Source organism: Squalius cephalus (genome assembly GCF_949319135.1).
Source record: "Squalius cephalus genome assembly, chromosome: 11".
Classification (NCBI taxonomy): domain Eukaryota; kingdom Metazoa; phylum Chordata; class Actinopteri; order Cypriniformes; family Leuciscidae; genus Squalius; species Squalius cephalus.
In genome coordinates, this window is record NC_137132.1 from 13952555 (window position 1) to 13972533 (window position 19979).

Below are 19979 nucleotides of genomic sequence, written 5' to 3' on the forward strand. Positions count from 1 at the left end.
TTACTTATTCACTTTTTTACTTATTTATTTACTTATAGTATATTGCGGCCATAACTTAGCAGATAAAGCTGATTGATCATATGCTCTTTGCCCTGATGAAAATCCGCTTAAACCAGCCAACTAAAATGTTTCAGAAAAAAACATTGAATGATGTATAAATAATGTTTTAGTCACGTTTATCAAAAAATATTAAGCAGCAAAAACTGTTTTCAAATCTTAATTATTCCAAACAGGTAATGTATAATGTATTTACAGGTATATGTATTTGTATATTTAATTATATATGTATCATTTTTATATATCTGTGTAGCACTTTTTACAACACATATTGTTCCAAAGAAGCTCTGCAAAGAATAGTGTCATACAGAACCCCATTGAGGAAGCCACAGGTGACAGTGTCAACCCCCTAACATGGTTAGGTGGGATGAGGTAGAAACCTTGCAAGGAACCAAGGAAGTCTTGCTGATAGAGCTTGTTAAAAAGCCTGGTGGGGACACCAGCACACCAGCAATCCATGCTGGAGACCAGTATCCAAACCAAAACATAGACTATAGGGAGTTTTCAGATAGAATGATTCGGAAAAAAAACAAGATTGGCTCAAAAACAACACCTTTTCCACCATATTTGCACTGTTTTGCTTTTTTATTACTGATTCAAGTTCTCGATAGTCATCAGCAGATCTTAGTAAAATAACAGTTTGTCCTTTAGCGAGAACACAGATAAAAAAAAAAACATTGATCCAATGCAGAAGAGCTGTCGCACCATCTCTAATCTTGCTGTTGATCTTCTGCCAGTTCCACCAGGCAACCCAATCTTAGAGTCCCGCGAGGAAATCGTGAGTGAGGGGAATGAGACCGAGATAACCTGCACCGCCATGGGCAGCAAACCTGCTTCCACCATCAAATGGATGAAAGGGGACCAACCACTGCAAGGTCTGTCTTAGATCCAAGGAAGATTGTGCTGATAAGTTTGCTGTGATTACTGATGTCTCTGATCTGCACACAACACGCCATGGTTTAGGATTCTGACTTCATAATGACTCTCAATTAAGGCTTCAGAAGGTGTATCCAGTGAATTGACAAGAAGAGCTCAACATGCAGGATTTATGGTGCTTTTCAGTCAAGCTTAAATAAGTAGCTTTGAATGAACTCCAACTGTCTACCTCCCACTCAGCAAATGCTGCCCACATATTAGTTCTCACTGGTTTAGGCATTGCGGGCTGACACAAAGGAGTGAATGTGCAGGCTGGTTAATGTGCTTATAAACAGCTTTTCTCCATTAGACAGCAGGGTGGGACTGTTGAATAACATTCAGATAGACTACCTGGGGAAACAGAGGCAAACATGGCAGATGATATGGCGCATTTGAACAGAATCTAAGTTTAATGTGTCAACTGTTTATGGATTACAAACATCACAGCTTCATTAACTGCAGTAAAAGCAGTCAGACAGTGGCCTAAGGCGAGAGATTTCATGTGCTAAATGAGTCAAATACTTGCTAGTACGCAGTAAGGATCATAGAAAAAAACACATTAAGTTAATCATTTTCAAATTAAAAATAGTTAATCTGAACCACACAAACTCTGGTGTCAATACATATTGCTTGAAACACCATAGATTATAATGCTTTGGAGGATATTATTATTAAGTATAGAGCAGAATTTGAACTAATCTTAGACTAAAATTATTTTATTTATCATATACCAATTATCATATAATGTAGTATGTGAATGTTTTGCAATAAATGTTATATTTAATATTTAAATAACAGCTTGCCGTTACATCCACTACCTACCTACCCATATGCTAATTTAAATCATATCTTGTTGCTACAAAATATTCGTTTGCAGCTGCAGCAATATGGATCATTTTGTTTTATATTTCTATTTAGCTTTAATTTATTTAAATTTGTTATCCATTTTTTAACTTAAATGATTATTTCAGTTAGTTGCCAATGCACCATTTCTAATTTCTAAGGGTTTTTTTTTCAACTATATTTCAATTGCCAAAAAACATTTTATTTTTAAAGCGATAGTTCAACGAAAATTAAAATTCTGTAATCATTTACTCACCCTTAAGTTGTTCCAAACCTGTATGAATTTCTTTCTTCTGCTGAAAACAAAGGAAGATATTTTAAAGAATGTCGGTAACCAAACAGTTGATGGGCCCCATTGACTTATATAGTATGGGCCCCAACAACTGTTTGGTTACTGACATTCTTTAAGATATCTGTGTTCAGCAGAAGAAAGAAATTCATGAGAAAATAATGACAGAACTTACATTTTTGGGTGAACTATTCCTTTAATGTTTTTAGATTTATTTAACAATAAAAATATTGATGCAAACAATGTAATTATGATAATCCTTATTAATAATTAAATTATTAAATAATTAAAATAGTATGATGTATATATCATACTATTTTAGCTATATATATATATATATATATATATATATATATATAGCTATACACTATTATAAATTATAATAAATCATTGATTGGTCCACTGATTAGTGTAAGTGGACATTCATGGATCATGTCTCATAGCTTCCACACTTTCAGTGCTGAATTTACCATGGTAACCACAGTAACTGCAGTACAGTACAATTAAACTGCAACAGGGAACATTGTCCCAAGCTCTATAATGAGGGGAACATAATTTCCTATGATGGGGAAATTATGGTTCCTATGAAGAAAAAAAAAAAGATTTAATAAATTACAAAATTAGCATGATCCTCAATGAAGAGTCTTCATGGACTCAGTGACTGAAAGAAACGTATTGTCATAGGCCTTAAAGCGTCTTTGGCATACAGTAACTCATGTATTTTTTTGTAACGGTGTCTTAGTATGCGCTGACAGAAGAGAAGGGAGATGAGCTATAGGTCAGTGCTGAGCTGTAATTATTTCCCACTTCATTAGGTCCAAGTAAACTGTCATACTCTGGGCTGCAATTAGCTCAATGCCCTTGAGTTTAGAAATTGTCTTAGGATGAGGGCTAACATGATGTGCAGTAACCCCGCAGACAGCTACTGACCTCTGGGCTCCTTCATATGAATTCATCATGGTCACATGTCCTGATCATCCATCGTAATTATGTGCTTTTGCCATTGTTATAATTAATTTTCATTTCAGTTTTAGTAATTTTAGTACTTCAACTTATTTCAGTTAGAATAACTTGCCAAGTTTGTTTTTCATCTAATATTAATATTTTATTTTATTTTAGCTTTATTTCAGTTACTGAAAAGGATTTTTAACAGTGTTATTTTAACAATACAGTAACAACACTGCTCTAAAAATAGCCGAGATAAATTAAATGAAAATCTGGAATCTCAGGGTGCAAAAAAATCAAAACATTGAGAAAATCGCCTTTAAAGTTGTCGATTTATGTTCGTGATTTTGCTGCATTCACTCACAAAAATATTTTTTTAATATATTTATGGTAAGAAATTTACAAAATATCTTCATGGAACATGATCTTTATTTAATATCCTAATGATTTTTGGCATAAAAGAAAAATCGATAATTTTGACCCATACATTATTGTTGGCTATTGCCACAAATATACCTGTGCTACTTGACTGGTTTTGTGAACCAGAGTCACCTATACGTTTCTCAGTAGCAAGGTGGTATCATCTCTCCTTATCAGTATCAAAGCTATATTTTGAAGTTGCAATGTACTGTAGCACTGTTATATTTTCCCTATCAATATTTGAACAATCAAGTTATGTTTCAGACAGTTTGCTCACACACTGAATTGTTTGAAGAAGCTTCTCATTTATTAAAACATTAAAAGGGATTTTTTTAAAAAACACAGAACAAAAAGAGTGCTGCATGAAGCAGAATATTTACTTACAATCAGTTGAAGCCAAACCTGCAAATGCATCCTATTGTTTGCCAGCGATGAACAAGCTCTTTATTAAGTTCAACAGCTGCATGTGGAGCTTGTGAATGACTCAATACTGCAGATAAAGACATTTAACAAACTAAAGAGTACTGAAACAGGTAGACAAAAACACATATAGTATCAAAAGTTACCTTGACATTTTTAAAAGGACATTTTGAGAATTGAAATTAGCACTGTGTCATGTAAATAAGACAGACTCGACTGTAAATAACGGTTGCACTTTATTTTACAGGTAATTTCATTGGTTAAGTTAAGGTAGGGGTAGGTTCAGGGTTAGTACCTAGTTATTACCCAGTTAGTGTAAATTACTACAATAAGTACACTGGATGATCATGTGAAAAAGGACTGTTAAATAAAGTTCTACCGAAATAACTTTTTCTAAAGAATCAGATTACCCATTATGGTTACACTTTATTTCGATGATCCACTTTACACATTCTACTAGCTATATGTAACTAGAGTATTAGAGTATTAGACTGTAGTAGACTGTTAGGTTAGGATTCGGGTAAGTAGAATAAGTTGATGTAGTTGCAAAGTTGCTTATAATCAGTAAAATGTCTGTTGAGGGACCATCAAAATAAAGTGTTTGCAGATATATTAGGCAGACAGTCTACTAATACTCTATAGTACGGTGTACATTTTAGGACATCCTCAGACCTCAGACATATGAATACAAGGCATTATGCCTCAGACTAAAAGGCTTCAGTCATTGGACAAAACAGCATCGCGCCTCAGGCTGAAAAGCTTCAAGTCTCAGGAAAAACAATGTCAGGTGTCAGGTCTCGTACAATTAGGCATCAGACGAAACAGCCTCAGACAAAAAGGCATCAGACATAAAGGCATCGGACGAAACGGACTCAGACATAAAGGCATTGGACGAAAAAGCATCAGACATAAAGGCTTCGGATGAAACGGACTCGGACTAAAAGGCATCAGCCATAAAGGCATCGGGCGAAACGGACTCAGATGGAGTTTGGAGGTTCACATTGCCCCGCCCCATGTGACATCACATGTACGCGGTTCATAGCTCGAAAGAATGCTTTACTTCACAATAGTTTGCCAACATACAAGCTAGCTAGTTGAAATATGTCATCTAACTTTTTAAACGTGCAAATAAAACTCGCAAAATGCATGTTCTCTTCTGCATACAGCGAAATTAGTGTAACATTTAATTAACACTGAGGCATAAGCAGATAGTACGAAACCGTACAAATGAGAATTGATACAAATTAGCCACCAATACGGCAAAATGTAAAATAATTACAAATTGCCATGAGATTGTGTTAGACTGCACCTTAACTGATGTTTTTGGCTTAACTTAGCAGTTAGCATATGTGCAGATAGTGTGGATGACATGGATTCAAACACCTTTTGAAAAAACATCTCAAGCCAGCCTAAGCTGATAGTCTTAATTGGTCTCCCAGTCTTGTCAGGCTGGTGTGTTGGCTGATTTAGCACACTTTTAAAACGAAGAAGTTTTCCGCGTACAGACTACACCATTGTCAAAACGATCCCCATTCACACGGATCCACGAAAACGACTGAAAACGCTGTATTCTGCTGCCAGGCCATTAGATGGCGATGAAACACTATAGACTAATCACGTCGTAATACTCATGTCATCGTCTTCAGAGATTCGCGTTTTTGTTGTTTACACGGAGACCGTTTTCAAAAACGTGCACTTTGAAACCCGTTTTCCAAAGTTTGCATTTTCAGGCACCCAAAATGACATTGTCGTGTAAATGAATGGCCAAAACACATAATGTTACCTTTTTAGCTGAAAACGGTGCTGTGTAAACAACACCTAAAAAACCAGCTTGACGGCAAGCTAAACCTCTCTAAAGCTAAACACCAGTTTGGAGACCAGTGGAATAGCTCATGTCATCAATAAATCAATCAAAGTGGCAAACCCAGAATAAAAAAGCATTTAATTTTTACATGGTGAACTAAAGCTGTCATGCAGCCCTGTGTTTTATGTCTTGTCATGATGTTTGGCCGTCACATGTGGCTCAGAATGTGCCCTATGCACGCTGTATTAAGCATGAATAAATATATGAATGTGAAATTTGTCTGGAGGTGATGGTATCAATCCTCATGACCCTCCTCCCTCCTCCCGGTGACACAGTGTTATTATGAGCAGGCCGGGATGGAGGGAGCTCGCTTGTTATGGCTGACATGTCACTCTTGCGACCGTTCCCAGGTGAGGCGACTGTCGAGGAGTTATACGACAGGATGTTCACTGTCACCAGCCGGCTCAGGCTCACCGTCTCTAAGGAGGACGATGGAGTGGCCGTCATCTGCATCATTGACCACCCAGCCGTGAAGGACTTCCAGGCCCAGAAATACCTGGAAGTGCAGTGTGAGTCATCTCTAGATGAGGAGAAAACTTTCAGCTGTAAAAAAGCCTCGGTTTAATCTTCTCACCTGCATGCGGTGGTCAATTAAACTGACATTGTAATGAACTAAAGAACTTTTGTTACATAATTAGACCATTTATAAAGAAATGAACGCCAGACAATATAAAATATTCATCCTCATGTCACATTTGGAATTTCTTTTTAAGCATTTTCATGCAGTAATTTGACTGACATTGTAATGAACAAAAGAAGCGTTTGTCACACAATTAGACCATTTATAAGGAAACTAACAGTGAAGCCTATTTGTTTTACAGGAATAGTTCAATGATTTTTCCACCGCCATGCAATTGTGCAACAAAAAAGCACTATATTTTTGTAAATCTTCAAGCAGCTCTTTTCCATAAATTCCACAATTCGTAGTGCCCTCACATCTGTTCAGCTCCAAAAATGATGATAAAACAAAAAAAGGAACAACCTGAAATTTGTAATTATTAACTGATAATCCTTGTCTTTAGTGAGCTATAATCTGATCACTGAGTTCAGATCAGGTGATCAGTGAGTCGATTCTTTTCTATGAAGCTTTTCTTTTTCTTTTTTCTTTTTTTTTTTGCAGACTGAACAATATGTTCATGAATCTCAGTGACTCTGTGATCTGGTTTGTGTTTACAGCTCACTGGAGGGGAAGATTATTTGAATAACAGATTAAATGTCTCCTAAAGATATTATGTGAATTCAGAAGTTGAATATAGTGCATGAACCATATGGATTATTCTAATGGTGCTTTTTTTAAAATTTGATGTGTCAGGGGAAAAATTTGATGTGTTGTAAGGAAAAGATCATTTTTATATATATTCCACTGAAGAAATGAAGTAACATTGGTTTGGAAAAAAAGAAATCAGTTGAGTCAATAATAATGGAAATTTGATTTTGGGGTGAACTGTGCCTTTTAACCCGGTCGAGGTCTAGGCATTTGCTTTAATTAAAACAGACCCTGTCTTGTTATGCGTAAACATGAAATGCTGTTCACCAAATAATGCATTGATTAAGAGCGTTTGCTGCACAATTTTTTGTGTGTGTGTGTGTGTGTGTGTGGCACGGGAAGTCCTGGAAAGGTTAACCTACCCTTTTGTAATCTTGGCAGAATATTAATTTATTCAGATAGCTGACTGCTCAGGGTGACCTTTGAGAAGAAAAGGCAGGAGGGATCAGCTCAACTGTAACAGCTTGACATTTTGACTAACATAGATAAAAGAGAAAAAGGAAAAAAAAAAAACATTTTACAGTACTGTTAAATTGACTGTTTAAATTCATAGGAGTGTCACCTTTTCTCACACGCTTTACCCAGGCTTTAAAAATCTCATACTGTCATGTTCGCACTCTTTTAGGCTCAATGAGTTGACTTAATATAGTGTAACGTGAACAATGAAGCCTAGAAGAGCAGCTAAGATCTGCTGCCTTCATTATACAGGTCTTTGTATTAAGCATGAATACATAATACACATGAATGTATAAATGTGAGTGTGCAAATGATGTCCAAACCTGCCGGGGATGTTTTCTAATCAGACTGAGAGGCAGGTATGTGGCCATAGAATGATAATTAGATAGATACAATAGTTTCAAGGGTACCGAGCAGAATCAATGCACTGCAGTGCAACTGGAAATAAGTGTGTTTGTGTCTTTATGTTCATTGCACAGATAAACCAGAAGTGAAGATTGTAGTTGAATTCCCAGAGGGTTTGACCAGAGAAGGAGAAAATCTTGAGCTGACATGCAATGCTAAAGGAAAACCGCAGTGAGTCCTACACAGGGCCCTCAGGCCACTTTACTCATTTCGTATGTATTTGTTTGGTTGCTTTATCATGCAGATAAGAATTGATGATAACAAGAATAACTTGGATATATAGGCAGGTATGCAAATAGGTATGTGGTTTGGTAGTGATATGTCATACTTATTTTATATTTATAAAATCTCCTGTTTCTGATAGATAGATAGACAGACAGATAGATAGATAGATAGATAGATAGATAGATAGATAGACAGACAGATAGATAGATAGATAGACAGACAGACAGACAGACAGACAGACAGACAGACAGACAGACAGACAGATAGATAGATAGATAGATAGATAGATAGATAGATAGATAGATAGATAGATAGACAGACAGACAGACAGACAGACAGACAGACAGACAGACAGACAGAATGTGGTTTTCCCAAGTGCAACATGTACCTAGATAAACTGTAAACTTGTCCCTCAAATTTGATTGGTTGATTGGTATGTTGTTCCGGGATCAACAAAGATGTTTATCTAGGTACATGTTGCCCTTGGGGAAATCAGGTTCTGTGTGTCTGTCGGTCTGTCTGTCTATCTATCCATCTATATATCTATCCATCCATCCATCCATCCATCCATCCATCCATCCATCCATCCATCCTGGAAAAACATCCCTGTCTGAAAATTTAGTCCTAACACTATCCCGACCTCTAAACCTAACCTTACCCATAAGTTATCCCTAAAATCAGAGGGAAATGGTGGCACCTAAACCTGGATATAAGCCAAAACTTTACACAAACTGTAAACTTGTCCCTCAAATCTGATTGGTTGATTGGTATGTTGTTCCGGGATCAACAAAGATGTTTGTGTCAAGTTTTGGCTTATATCCAGGGTTAGGTGGATGTTTTTCCAGGATGGATGGATGGATGGATGGACAGCATCATGTGCATTTGGTTGCACAGGTGGTGATTTTACAGCAGTGTTAAAGTTGTCCTGAATAAAGCGCATTATCCTCTCTGCCTCTGTCTGAGCATTTTCACACTGAGCATTAAATGATTACTCTGATGTTTTACAGGCCTCATCAAATTAACTGGCTCAGAGTGGATGATGATTTTCCCTCCCACGCCGTGATTACTGGCTCTGATCTCTTCATCGAAAACCTTAACAAGTCCTACAACGGAACGTATCGCTGTGTGGCATCTAACTTAGTGGGAGAAGCCTATGATGATTACATTCTTTATGTATATGGTATGTACTTGAACTTAATCTGCGTCTGTAAACAACAATCCATAAGAGAAGAGTTTTCCCAGACAGTTCAATTTATAGTCTTAATGGTTAGTTTTTAATATCGGTCTAGGTCTTGGCTTAATCTGTGTCTGGACAAGCAGCCCTTGATGTCTGCATGTAATGTTATGTTTTATCTGAAGTGTTTCCACATACACAGTATTTCATGTTTCAAAGCTACAGCTCTGTATTTAATTCAGTTGCTTGATGTTTTTGTAAGACAGAACCGTTTAACCCTTTATTGCACAATGTTGCCTCTGGGTTTTCTTCACTTGTTGCCAATAAAATGGGTAATAATGAATGGACGATTTAGGATACATTTTCTGGTCACACAACAAATTTTTCTGACACATTTTTTGCTCTGGAAAACTGCCTTCATTAAAGCATTTTATTGATTATTTTTTCAAAAATATGATTAATATTTCTTAGTGAGTAGGCTTTATTTTAAAACATTTAGAGCTATATAAATAATTTGTATGTTTTGAGGAATTGCTTGAATATGTTTGTTGCCCTGAAGCAACACTGTGCGACAGTGGAATGGATATGAATGTAGAGGATATGGATCCACTGTATTGTAGTTATTATTTTAGGGTGTTTTTGTTTTATGGAAGTATCAACCTTTTTAGCATTTAAATGAAATTTTCCACACAAAAAAGTTACACTTTATTTTTGAGCCCAATTCTCCCCATTAACTAGTTGCTTATTAGCACTCATATTACTAGGATATGACCATATTCTACATCCCTTAATCCTACCCAATAACCTAAACTTAACAACGACCTTACTAACTATTAATAAGCAGTAGCTGGTAGTTATTGAGGCAAATTAATAGTTAGTTAATAGTGAGAATTGGACCCTAATCTAAAGTCTGACCAAAAATTATTTTAATAATATGATTTAATAGTTTTGTTCTTCACAGTTTAAAAAAAAAATTGGACTGTGACATAATAAAAAAAAATAAGTCACTCAGAAATATTCAAAAATATTTAAATGAGTAAAAACCTGTCTTTTGAATAATTTCATTGAAGTGTTGCAAAGCATACCTAAAAAGAAGCCGCCCCATCCCAAATTATTTTTCAAAATTTGTGTTTGATTTGACTAATTAGGTCCATTTTATGCAAGACAAGTGAATCAAACATGTCTTTTTCAACATTGTTTTCGTAACGCGTGCAATAGAGGGTTAATACGCTTGAGAGTTTTTCATAGTAGGCTACTAGTCTTATTAAAACAGGAAGTGCATTGTGTTTAACGCTTGTTTAATCCTTAACAAGGGCTGACAGCTGGATTTTTCAAAGCCCAGGCAATAATTGCAATGACAGTGGCACTTGAAGCCTGGGATTTAACAAAGCTTTGCTTTGCTATAGACGAATTGAAGTGTTGTTATTGTTTAAAGCAGGTTGTGTTCAGGAGCGCTAACAGTCTGCCAGCTGCAGCTATTACGGGCTGTCCTGTTGAGCTAAAGATATTAGCCTGAAGAGATGGAAGAGGGCTTCTCGTCATTGAGGCGTTTGTCACCGCAGTTATTGGTCTCTGATAATGCTGATATCAGAGGCAGGTGTTTGGGAATGATGTCATCAGCGTCCCATCTGCAGATAGGAGAGTTTACGTGCATCTCATGCCTGGAAGCAGTTCCACTTCCAGCTCAGCTCGATGTCTGTCACCTCTAGCTGAGCGAGCACCACCTGCTGATTACACCACTTCCTCTCTCTTCACAGGCTTCAGCATTTTGGTTCTATTTGCGCCGCGTAGGCGTCTCAGATAAGAGATTTATTGCTGTCTGGCTTCATATAAGTGGCAGTTTTAAGTTATAATCTCCCAAGTATTGTGTAATATGTGTGCAAGGACTTTGCAAATTATGTTCAGCCATAAAAAAAAAACATATTATAATGGAAATGATATGCATTTGTAGTGTTACCCTGAGAGTTGCTTTCTCTCTTTAGTACGGCCCAAATCGCTTATGCTTTGCAGTAAATAAAATCATTGTCTTGCAGTGCATTTCTAAATCAATTTATGCTGCAATTGTCGAGTATGCCCTACCTCAGAGGACTTCAACAAGTGGAAAGACCTCTTGTTGCTTGATAATCCTGGGCACACTATACTTCTACAGCCTGTCACAGTTACTTTTAATGCTTCTCCTGAGGGGATGGCAGCTTTGCTTTTGCTACAGAGCATTTCATTTTACTGCCACAGCAATGACTTGTGTTGAGCAAATGCTTACAGCTCATAAGTCTTTCGCTTCCTTTAGTCATTCAGGTTTTTTTTCCCCCATGAAACACCGAACAGGTTGTAGCATATGCTCATTTCCTAAAATCACAGATAGTGTGTAGTCTAATACTAGAGAAACACTGTGCATGCCAAGACAATGGCAGCAGTGTAACGTTTTCTCCATTTACACGATTACTGCATTTCACTTCACAAAAGGGGCTGTTTTGATGTAGTATCAAATGTTTTTGAAGGCTAATATGAATTTACAAAGAGATAGCTACATGTCACAACTTGATAAGCTTGTAGCATAGATGCAGAGAGTGAAAACCCATCCCTGTGTTACCAAAGCCTCTGGCACGTATAGGACTCAGTTAATTTGCTAGAAAAAAAGACTGAGACATTCACTTTATTTGTTTTCAGACATGGAATTGGAATTGGATGGAAACAACAAAAGGCATTATAATAATAAAAATAGTCAGGGTATTATTTTTGGCTGATAAGAAATAAAAATATATTTTATTGATTTACTGAATGTTTTAGAGAACCCTTTCTTAAAAACAAAACAAAACCCATTTTGAATGGTAGTCTATGTAAACTGTACAAAATGAATCTCCACAGAGCTTTTATTTCTACCTGGTCTGACCTTTTAAAAATGAGTTTCATTGGTATAACCTAATGTAGTCAGGTTGATTCAGTCATATTTAATAGTATTTTTTTAACATGTTAAACCATAAAACCAGTTAATTCTGACAAATCTAATATTACTAATCTAATATATCTAAAATCTAACATATGCACAGTATAGGATTTGTTTGATTTAACGATATTATCTTTGTATGTTAGAAAAAATGACCTTGATTATCACATTTCTCTATTTTCCGCTACTCCACTTCATAAAATGGTGGTGGGTGGCTCAGTCCGGAAGCATCTGCACTGTGAATTGGAAGACCAAGGCTTAAGTTCTTCCAGAGCCATTTTTGTTAGCTATTATGCCCTTGAGCAAGACACTTAACCTCCTTTCTACAGGTTCACCCTTTGACTGCCCCGCATCTCTCTTTGTGATACAAGAGCACAGATATACAGTGAAAAGAAGTGTGCATATTACATACAGTAAACAATAAGAAAGTTGAAAGAAACTTAAAGCAATATTCCCTGCACATTAGCTTTTATGAACATTGCCGAATATTCCTCTACGGAGACCTAGCAATACCTTCTGCCAGTCCTAAAACACTATCACTAGAAGTCAATTGTCCCAGTTCTTTAAACTAGGTCACATAAGGTTTTTTTCTTCTTTTTTTTCGGATGAGCTTTTAACTGGAAGCGGACATTGAGTAGTCTTATTCTGTCTAGCTATGGCAAGTACTTTCTCCAGTAAATGTTCAGTTCACTTCATGGTCCTTTTCCTTCAGAAAGATATAGGCTAGTTGTAATGATTTTCCAGGTAGGTGATTTTGCCCGCAGGATTGGTCCACTCAGCAAAACCTGCTGATCAGGTACTTCTTTAATGCAATTCATGCACGTTTATCAGCGTTTATCATTTATCATTATAATGAAGTTGTGTAAATTATCTGGAGATTTGGCAGTTGGGAATATACGACACTGAAAGAATGGGCACGTCATATTGGATGCTCAAGGTCTCCAGCCTTGCTATTGAATTCATGCTCCATCCTTTTGTATCATTCTGTATACTGTACGTTTGGCTTCATTATCCATATTTGAGTCCTCTGAGTTGCATTTAGCCTTTGATATAAATGTAGTTTGTATCTTGCAAATCCATCAGTGACTCATTACACTTTATTAACAGAAAACAATATGCAAAGTGAAAGTATTTATAAAGCTATAGAGGTTTGAATGTGTTAATATGAGCTTTTAATCACATTTGATGTATCTTATGTTGACCTAAAGCGTGCTAAAATACAACAAAAAATAGCTAAATATACACTGTTCAGTATATGTTGGTGCTCACAGGAGAATTGATTTCCCCCATTAATCATGGCATCCAGATTAATTAGCGTGTATCTATTAACACCCTGTCTGCATTTTTTAAGTATAGCATTCACAGTGGAATATTGCTTGCAGGTGTAGTTCAGGCAGTGCATTTAATTTGTTGCTGAAGCTAATCAATCTAGTCCAGCTAATTGCATGTTTGCTTTTTAGTCTGTCTCTAGTTTTAAATGGTGCTGTTCACCTGTTGTGAATTGCCAGTCAGTGGATTATGATAAGAAATGCTTTAAGTGATTCAAACCAGAAGGGTATGTTCCTCGATCAACATCTTTATCAATATTAACCAATCGCTGCCCTATTATTTAAGACATGGGGCTGTGATTCATATTATATTATATTATATTATTATTAACGTAAACATAATATATAACATAAAATATAACATAAAACAACAGGACAATCATTTCATAACTCTAGACATTACTTTGTGAAGACAGTGGCATAATACAGTGACACAATACATTTTTTAGCCATAACAAAACAGTAGATATGTGCATGGGTACATTTTACCTTCTGGCAATTTTAGGTATACCACGACCCCTGGCAGTTCTAGTGTTAATATTATTACGTTTTATTCATTGTTAATTGCATTCGTTTAATCTCATTTATGACCGTTTATCGTTTACATTATTCATGTTCATAATAACATAACAATTCAGGCTATTGGTATATGGTATATTTTTTTTAACATTTTCAATACACACCTGACAGACTCTAATATGTGTGTTTAAACCTTTAAACCTGCAACCTATGTGTTTCCACCTACATCTATGTTGGCAGTGCTGTTTTTTGCCACTCTTTTTAACCAACATCTCTCCCAGTGGGAATTGTGTGTGTTTCAATTAGTCACTTGATGTTCTGTGCGAAGGCCTGTTGAGAGAGAATACGTATCGACACAGACCATGTCCAGCATTAACCTCCATATTCAGGCTCCTTTGGGAGATGTTCGCTCTGCCAAACCCATGTACCATCCACTCTTGTTAAAACACAAATATAGACTCAGAGTCACAGCTTGCCACATACAATCATATCTGTTTTTCCTTGACTGTCTCTCACTCTGAATGACTAGAGATACTCTGTAATGTTTGATACAAAGCCAAAGTTTCTGTCAAGACTGCTAATCCACAGTATAAAAGCTGTGTACTGTATATTTGACAATATAGACAGCATTTCAACCTCTTTAATTTCTGCAGTGACAGTATAATACATTTGACATTGCCAATAGCACTGATACACCACATTAAGGGAGCCATTGTTGTATATGTTTAAGGCTTTTCATACTTTAGCATAGATAATTTATCATGCACTCTAAGGTTTTTCATTTTCCTGGGTCAGGGACCACAAGGAGAGCTGTTTAACGTTTCATATAATAGTAATAGTTTTGATTTTTAAATTAATTGTATAATGATTTTTACTGGTGATCAGTGTATTTTTCTCTCTTTCTAAATTCTGTCATCATTTACTCATTATCATGCCATCCCAAACCTATATGACTTCTGAAGAGCACAAACCAGGTTGTTTTTGTTTGTTTGTTTTTTCCATATTATGAAAATCAGTGGAGTCCAGTGTGGTAGATTTTTCCCTAAACCTAACTACGTCCTATAATATTTATACTCTAGCGCGTCTACACATCGGCGTCGACCGAGTCTAACCCTATACCCCAGCGCGTCTACACATCAACGTCGGCTGGGTGCTAATACCTGTTCCCCTAACTAGCTTACTTCCTGCGCAGGAATAATCGACAAACAGACTTCAGCAAATGTCCTCTAAATGCTTTAATCACGGCCAGAGGATCTCTCGAGCAGTTCTCAGAAAATCTCCCCTAAGAAGAAGCAAGGCCGGAGGATCTCAGACAAATTCCATTGAGAATCCCTCCAGCTAACACGAATACAACATTTTTTTATAGAATAGGGAGGTATGGCAAAATTATATGAATTTGATTGGTTCTTTTTAGACAAGCCCTTCTGTAGTAAAGCAAACTTTGTTTTAATGATTACATCATTGTTAATCACAAGGTTCTAACCTAGTCATCTGTCTAGTTTCATTTCCCATATTTGTTATTTTTACACTCACGCAACCAAAGTAAAAGGGGTATGGCAACACAACATACAACATTCGAAAACACAGGACAGAACGTTTTAGTACATTGTGTTTCAAAGTGTTATCATGTTAGGCCTAAAAAGAGTAATAAGGTTAGATGTTAGAAACATGGTTAGGTTAATATACAGTTTACTATTTTATCTATTAAAAATCCACCACACCAGTGTTGTTGTTGACCAAAAACAGTTTAAACAAATCTTATATATATATATATATATATATATATATATATATATATATACACAGTGAGGAGAACAAGTATTTGATACACTGCCGATTTTGCAGGTTTTCCCACTTACAAAGCATGTAGAAGTCTGTCATTTTTATCATAGGTACACTTCAACTGTCAGAGACGGAATCTAAAACAAAAATCCAGAAAATCACATTGTATGATTTTTAAATAATTAATTTGCATTTTATTGCATGACATAAGTATTTGATCACCTACCAACCAGTAAGAATTCCGGCTCTCACAGTCCTGTTAGTTTTTCTTTAAGAAGCCCTCCTGTTCTCCACTCATTACCTGTATTAACTGCACCTGTTTGAACTTGTTACCTGTATAAAAGACACCTGTCCACACACTCAATCAAACAGACTCCAACCTCTCCACAATGGCCAAGGCCAGAGAGCTGTGTAAGGACATCAGGGATAAAATTGTAGACCTGCACAAGGCTGGGATGGGCTATAGGACAATAGGCAAGCAGCTTGGTGAGAAGGCAACAACTGTTGGCGCAATTATTAGAAAATGGAAGAAGTTCAAGATGAAGGTCAATCTCCCTCGGTCTGGGGCACCATGCAAGATCTCACCTCGTGGGGCATCACTGATCATGAGGAAGATGAGGGATCAGCCCAGAACTACACGGCAGGACCTGGTCAATGACCTGAAGAGAGCTGGAACCACAGTCTCAAAGAAAACCATTAGTAACACATTACGCCGTCATGGATTATAATCCTGCTGCGTACGCAAGGTCCCCCTGCTCAAGCCAGCGCATGTCCAGGCCGTCTGAAGTTTGCCAATGACCATCTGGATGATCCAGTGGAGGAATGGGAGAAGGTCATGTGGTCTGATGAGACAGAAATAGAGCTTTTTGGTCTAAACTCCATTCGCCGTGCTTGGAGGAAGAAGAAGGATGAGTACAACCCCAAGAACATCATCCCAACCGTGAAGCATGGAGGTGGAAACATAATTATTTGGGAATGCTTTTCTACAAAGGGGACAGGACGACTGCACCGTATTGAGGGGAGGATGGATGGGGCCATGTATCGCGAGATCTTGGCCAACAACCTCCTTCCCTCAGTAAGAGCATTGAAGATGGGTCGTGGCTGGGTCTTCCAGCATGACAACGACCCGAAACACACAGCCAGGGCAACTAAGGAGTGGCTCCGTAAGAAGCATCTCAAGGTCCTGGAGTGGCCTAGCCAGTCTCCAGACCTGAACCCAATAGAAAATCTTTGGAGGGAGCTGAAAGTCCGTATTGCCCAGCGACAGCCCTGAAACCTGAAGGATCTGGAGAAGGTCTGTTTGGAGGAGTGGGCCAAAATCCCTGCTGCAGTGTGTGCAAACCTGGTCAAGAACTACGAGAAACGTATGATCTCTGTAATTGCAAACAAAGGTTTCTGTACCAAATATTAAGTTCTGCTTTTCTGATGTATCAAATATTTATGTAAAATGCTAATTAATTACCTAAAAATCATACAATGTGATTTTCTGGATAAATCGGCAGTGTATCAAATACTTGTTCTCCCCACTGTATATATATTTCAAACTTGGTCTCAAATCCCCATGTGCTATAATAAGCAAATGTACTCTTTCACAAATAACTTCTGAACCATAATGAATAATTGTCCTTCATTCATAGTTACTATAAAGATCCCCTTAAACAAATATTTTAAAATACTATCTGACAGCCTGGAGCTCTCATCTCCGAAAACCTCTAAACAAATATTTATATAGGTGCTATGTTTATATATATTAGACCATATATTTGAGGTCTAAAAAACTACACTCTCGCCTAAAAAAAAAAAAAAAAAAAAAGAAAAATCTTAAAACTACATTCCGTAAGACAATAACAGTAATATTTGTAAAACTATAGCAGGTTTGTTCCTCCGCCACTGACGCTCGCTGTCTGAAATGCTGCCAGTTTCTGTTGTGGTAGAAACAAGCGGAGTGATACAAATTGTGAAACGGTTTCCGTGTGATATTAGTAAAATATCGCATGGCTGGAAAAAGGCCAATTAGATTCGAGATCCAGAACTAACTGTTGTGTATATATATATATACTGTCCCAGATCAGTTAGGTGTTGAAAGTCACACTTGTAATTTATTGGGGATGTGTCAGTTCCTGTTTATGCAATTAATAAAGGTTATTGTCATCAAAAGTATCACAATAATTGCAGTGGTATCTTGGTGTGATCTTTTCACCATAAATAACAAAAAAGAAAGGCAGGTCTCCCTGACTCATGCCGGTTCAGCTCAAATCTGGACCATTACCCAGAGATTCAACACATTCAGCATTGCTAAGAGACTATGGAACAGAGCCAGTGGGTTTTACGAGGACACATCTCGCAAAGTGTTGTCAGGGCAATCCCGCTCGCGATAAGTACTCGTATCGTCCATTTTCTCACCGCGTGATTGGAATTTCATATTTCTGTCCTTCACATACAAATGGAAATATTGCACGTCCAAAGACATTCGCATCTCGCCGCTCATAACGGCGAGCCAGGAGTCACCCAGCCTGCAAATTGCCCATGGAAAATTCTTGTTTGCTTGACTATTATGCATGCCACATCCTATTCAGACCTTTGTGTTGGCGGTATCCCCTGCATGCACAATTTCAGCCACGGGACTATGACATTTCCAAAACCCGTCTGCGATCGGTCACGGCGCGCACAATCCCTGAAATATTTTCATCAGCCGAAGCGTCTCCCAGCATCTACATTCAGAGACATTATCCTGTCCTTGATGTTTTATCATTAGTTGGGAAGTGTTTGGGCTCCTACTGAGATCTTTTGATGGAGCACAGACAATAAAGTGATGGAGACAGCCAGCCAATTTTGCCTGCTGCGACTGTTCCCCAGCAAGGCGCCTGAGTATCTGTGTTAAAAAGTGGAATGATAGTCACATTGCACAGCCACAGTACAATAGCTCGGACACATTTGCCAGCGGCCCATTATTCCGCTGATTGTGCGAAGGCTGTATCCAATATGACTGTGTGTTTATTAATAAATGATTCTCGTAATGTAATTTTCCCTTTCTCCCGTTTCCATACTCGCCGCATGATAGGAAATCTGTCTGAAAGATTTGAATCATGTTGAGTGCTTTTAGTAGGGTGTTGAACCGCTGGGCCGCTTTGGTTCACACTGCACATAAATCCTGCTTTCAGATGCAAACTTTAGAACTGACCATTCCAGGCTGTCACTTTGCAAGGAATGAAATCTGATCTGTTTGTTTGGGCTGTGTAAGGAAATATCTGGTATGTCTACATCAGTTGCTGCAGTAATGATGTAAGCGTCAGCAAGATGCCATGAGACTTTCTCATACAACATCTGAGAGCAGCTGTCAGCGCGGAAAGAAAGGATGGAAAACTGGAAATGTTGCCTCTGCTCACGTTCATCACGTTATCTCACCGCAGTGCTCAAATCACGAGGCACATTCATGCAAATACTGCATCCAAAACTGCTGATTTATTCGCTCATTCATAGTACAGTGTATTCGGACACAGCTGGAAACAATATTGCACACTTTGTGTGATGTTACATACGCGCTGTGTCTTGAATGGCGGAAAATGACAATCAAACACATTCCAAAAAAAAAAAAAAAAGTCTGATTTTAATCGGATTTGATGTGGTTGGGATCACTTTGTAAACATCGGATTTCATGAGGGTTTTTTTCTGTCTACAAACAAAACAACTAAACGGATTGGAGTCATATATGCCAAAACATCGGATTTTTGCTGCCTGTCTGAACAAAGCCTTTGGCAAAGTGTGTTTTGTTTAATCACACGGCTTGTGTTGGCCAGTGTCATGCCCATTTTATACAGTATCATTGCTTGAACGTCTAATTCTATATTACTTAAGCAATCCTATTATATTGTTACAAGAAGTAAGCCCATCATTTCAATTCAAGTCATTTTTTTACATTAGCTAGCTATAGCTAGCCAAATTGCCTTAAGCTATTTCAATAACAGTGTTTTGTAGGACAATGCTCCACCATCAAGACATACAATTTCATATCAAATCAAAATGACAGGCCGTTTCCGTTTCAATCAAGGACATTTATGAGCTATTGTCTCTCTTATCCCCTTTACATCCGGATAGTACTTGGATATTCTTTAGTGGTCTGCATTTA

General features: G+C 37.3%; 1 protein-coding gene across 4 annotated transcripts in view; it reads left to right on the forward strand.

Moving 5' to 3' along the window:
* The window catches only part of cadm1b (cell adhesion molecule 1b), a 175494-nt gene that overhangs the window by 125108 nt on the left and 30407 nt on the right, over nucleotides 1-19979 (forward strand). For all 4 annotated transcript variants that reach the window (XM_079885268.1, XM_079885270.1, XM_079885269.1 and 1 more), the window contains 4 exons: nucleotides 795-932; nucleotides 6104-6262; nucleotides 7956-8052; nucleotides 9114-9286. In XM_079885268.1, the coding sequence (XP_079741394.1) occupies nucleotides 795-932; nucleotides 6104-6262; nucleotides 7956-8052; nucleotides 9114-9286 (567 nt within the window). The remainder of the gene's footprint in view (nucleotides 1-794; nucleotides 933-6103; nucleotides 6263-7955; nucleotides 8053-9113; nucleotides 9287-19979) is intronic.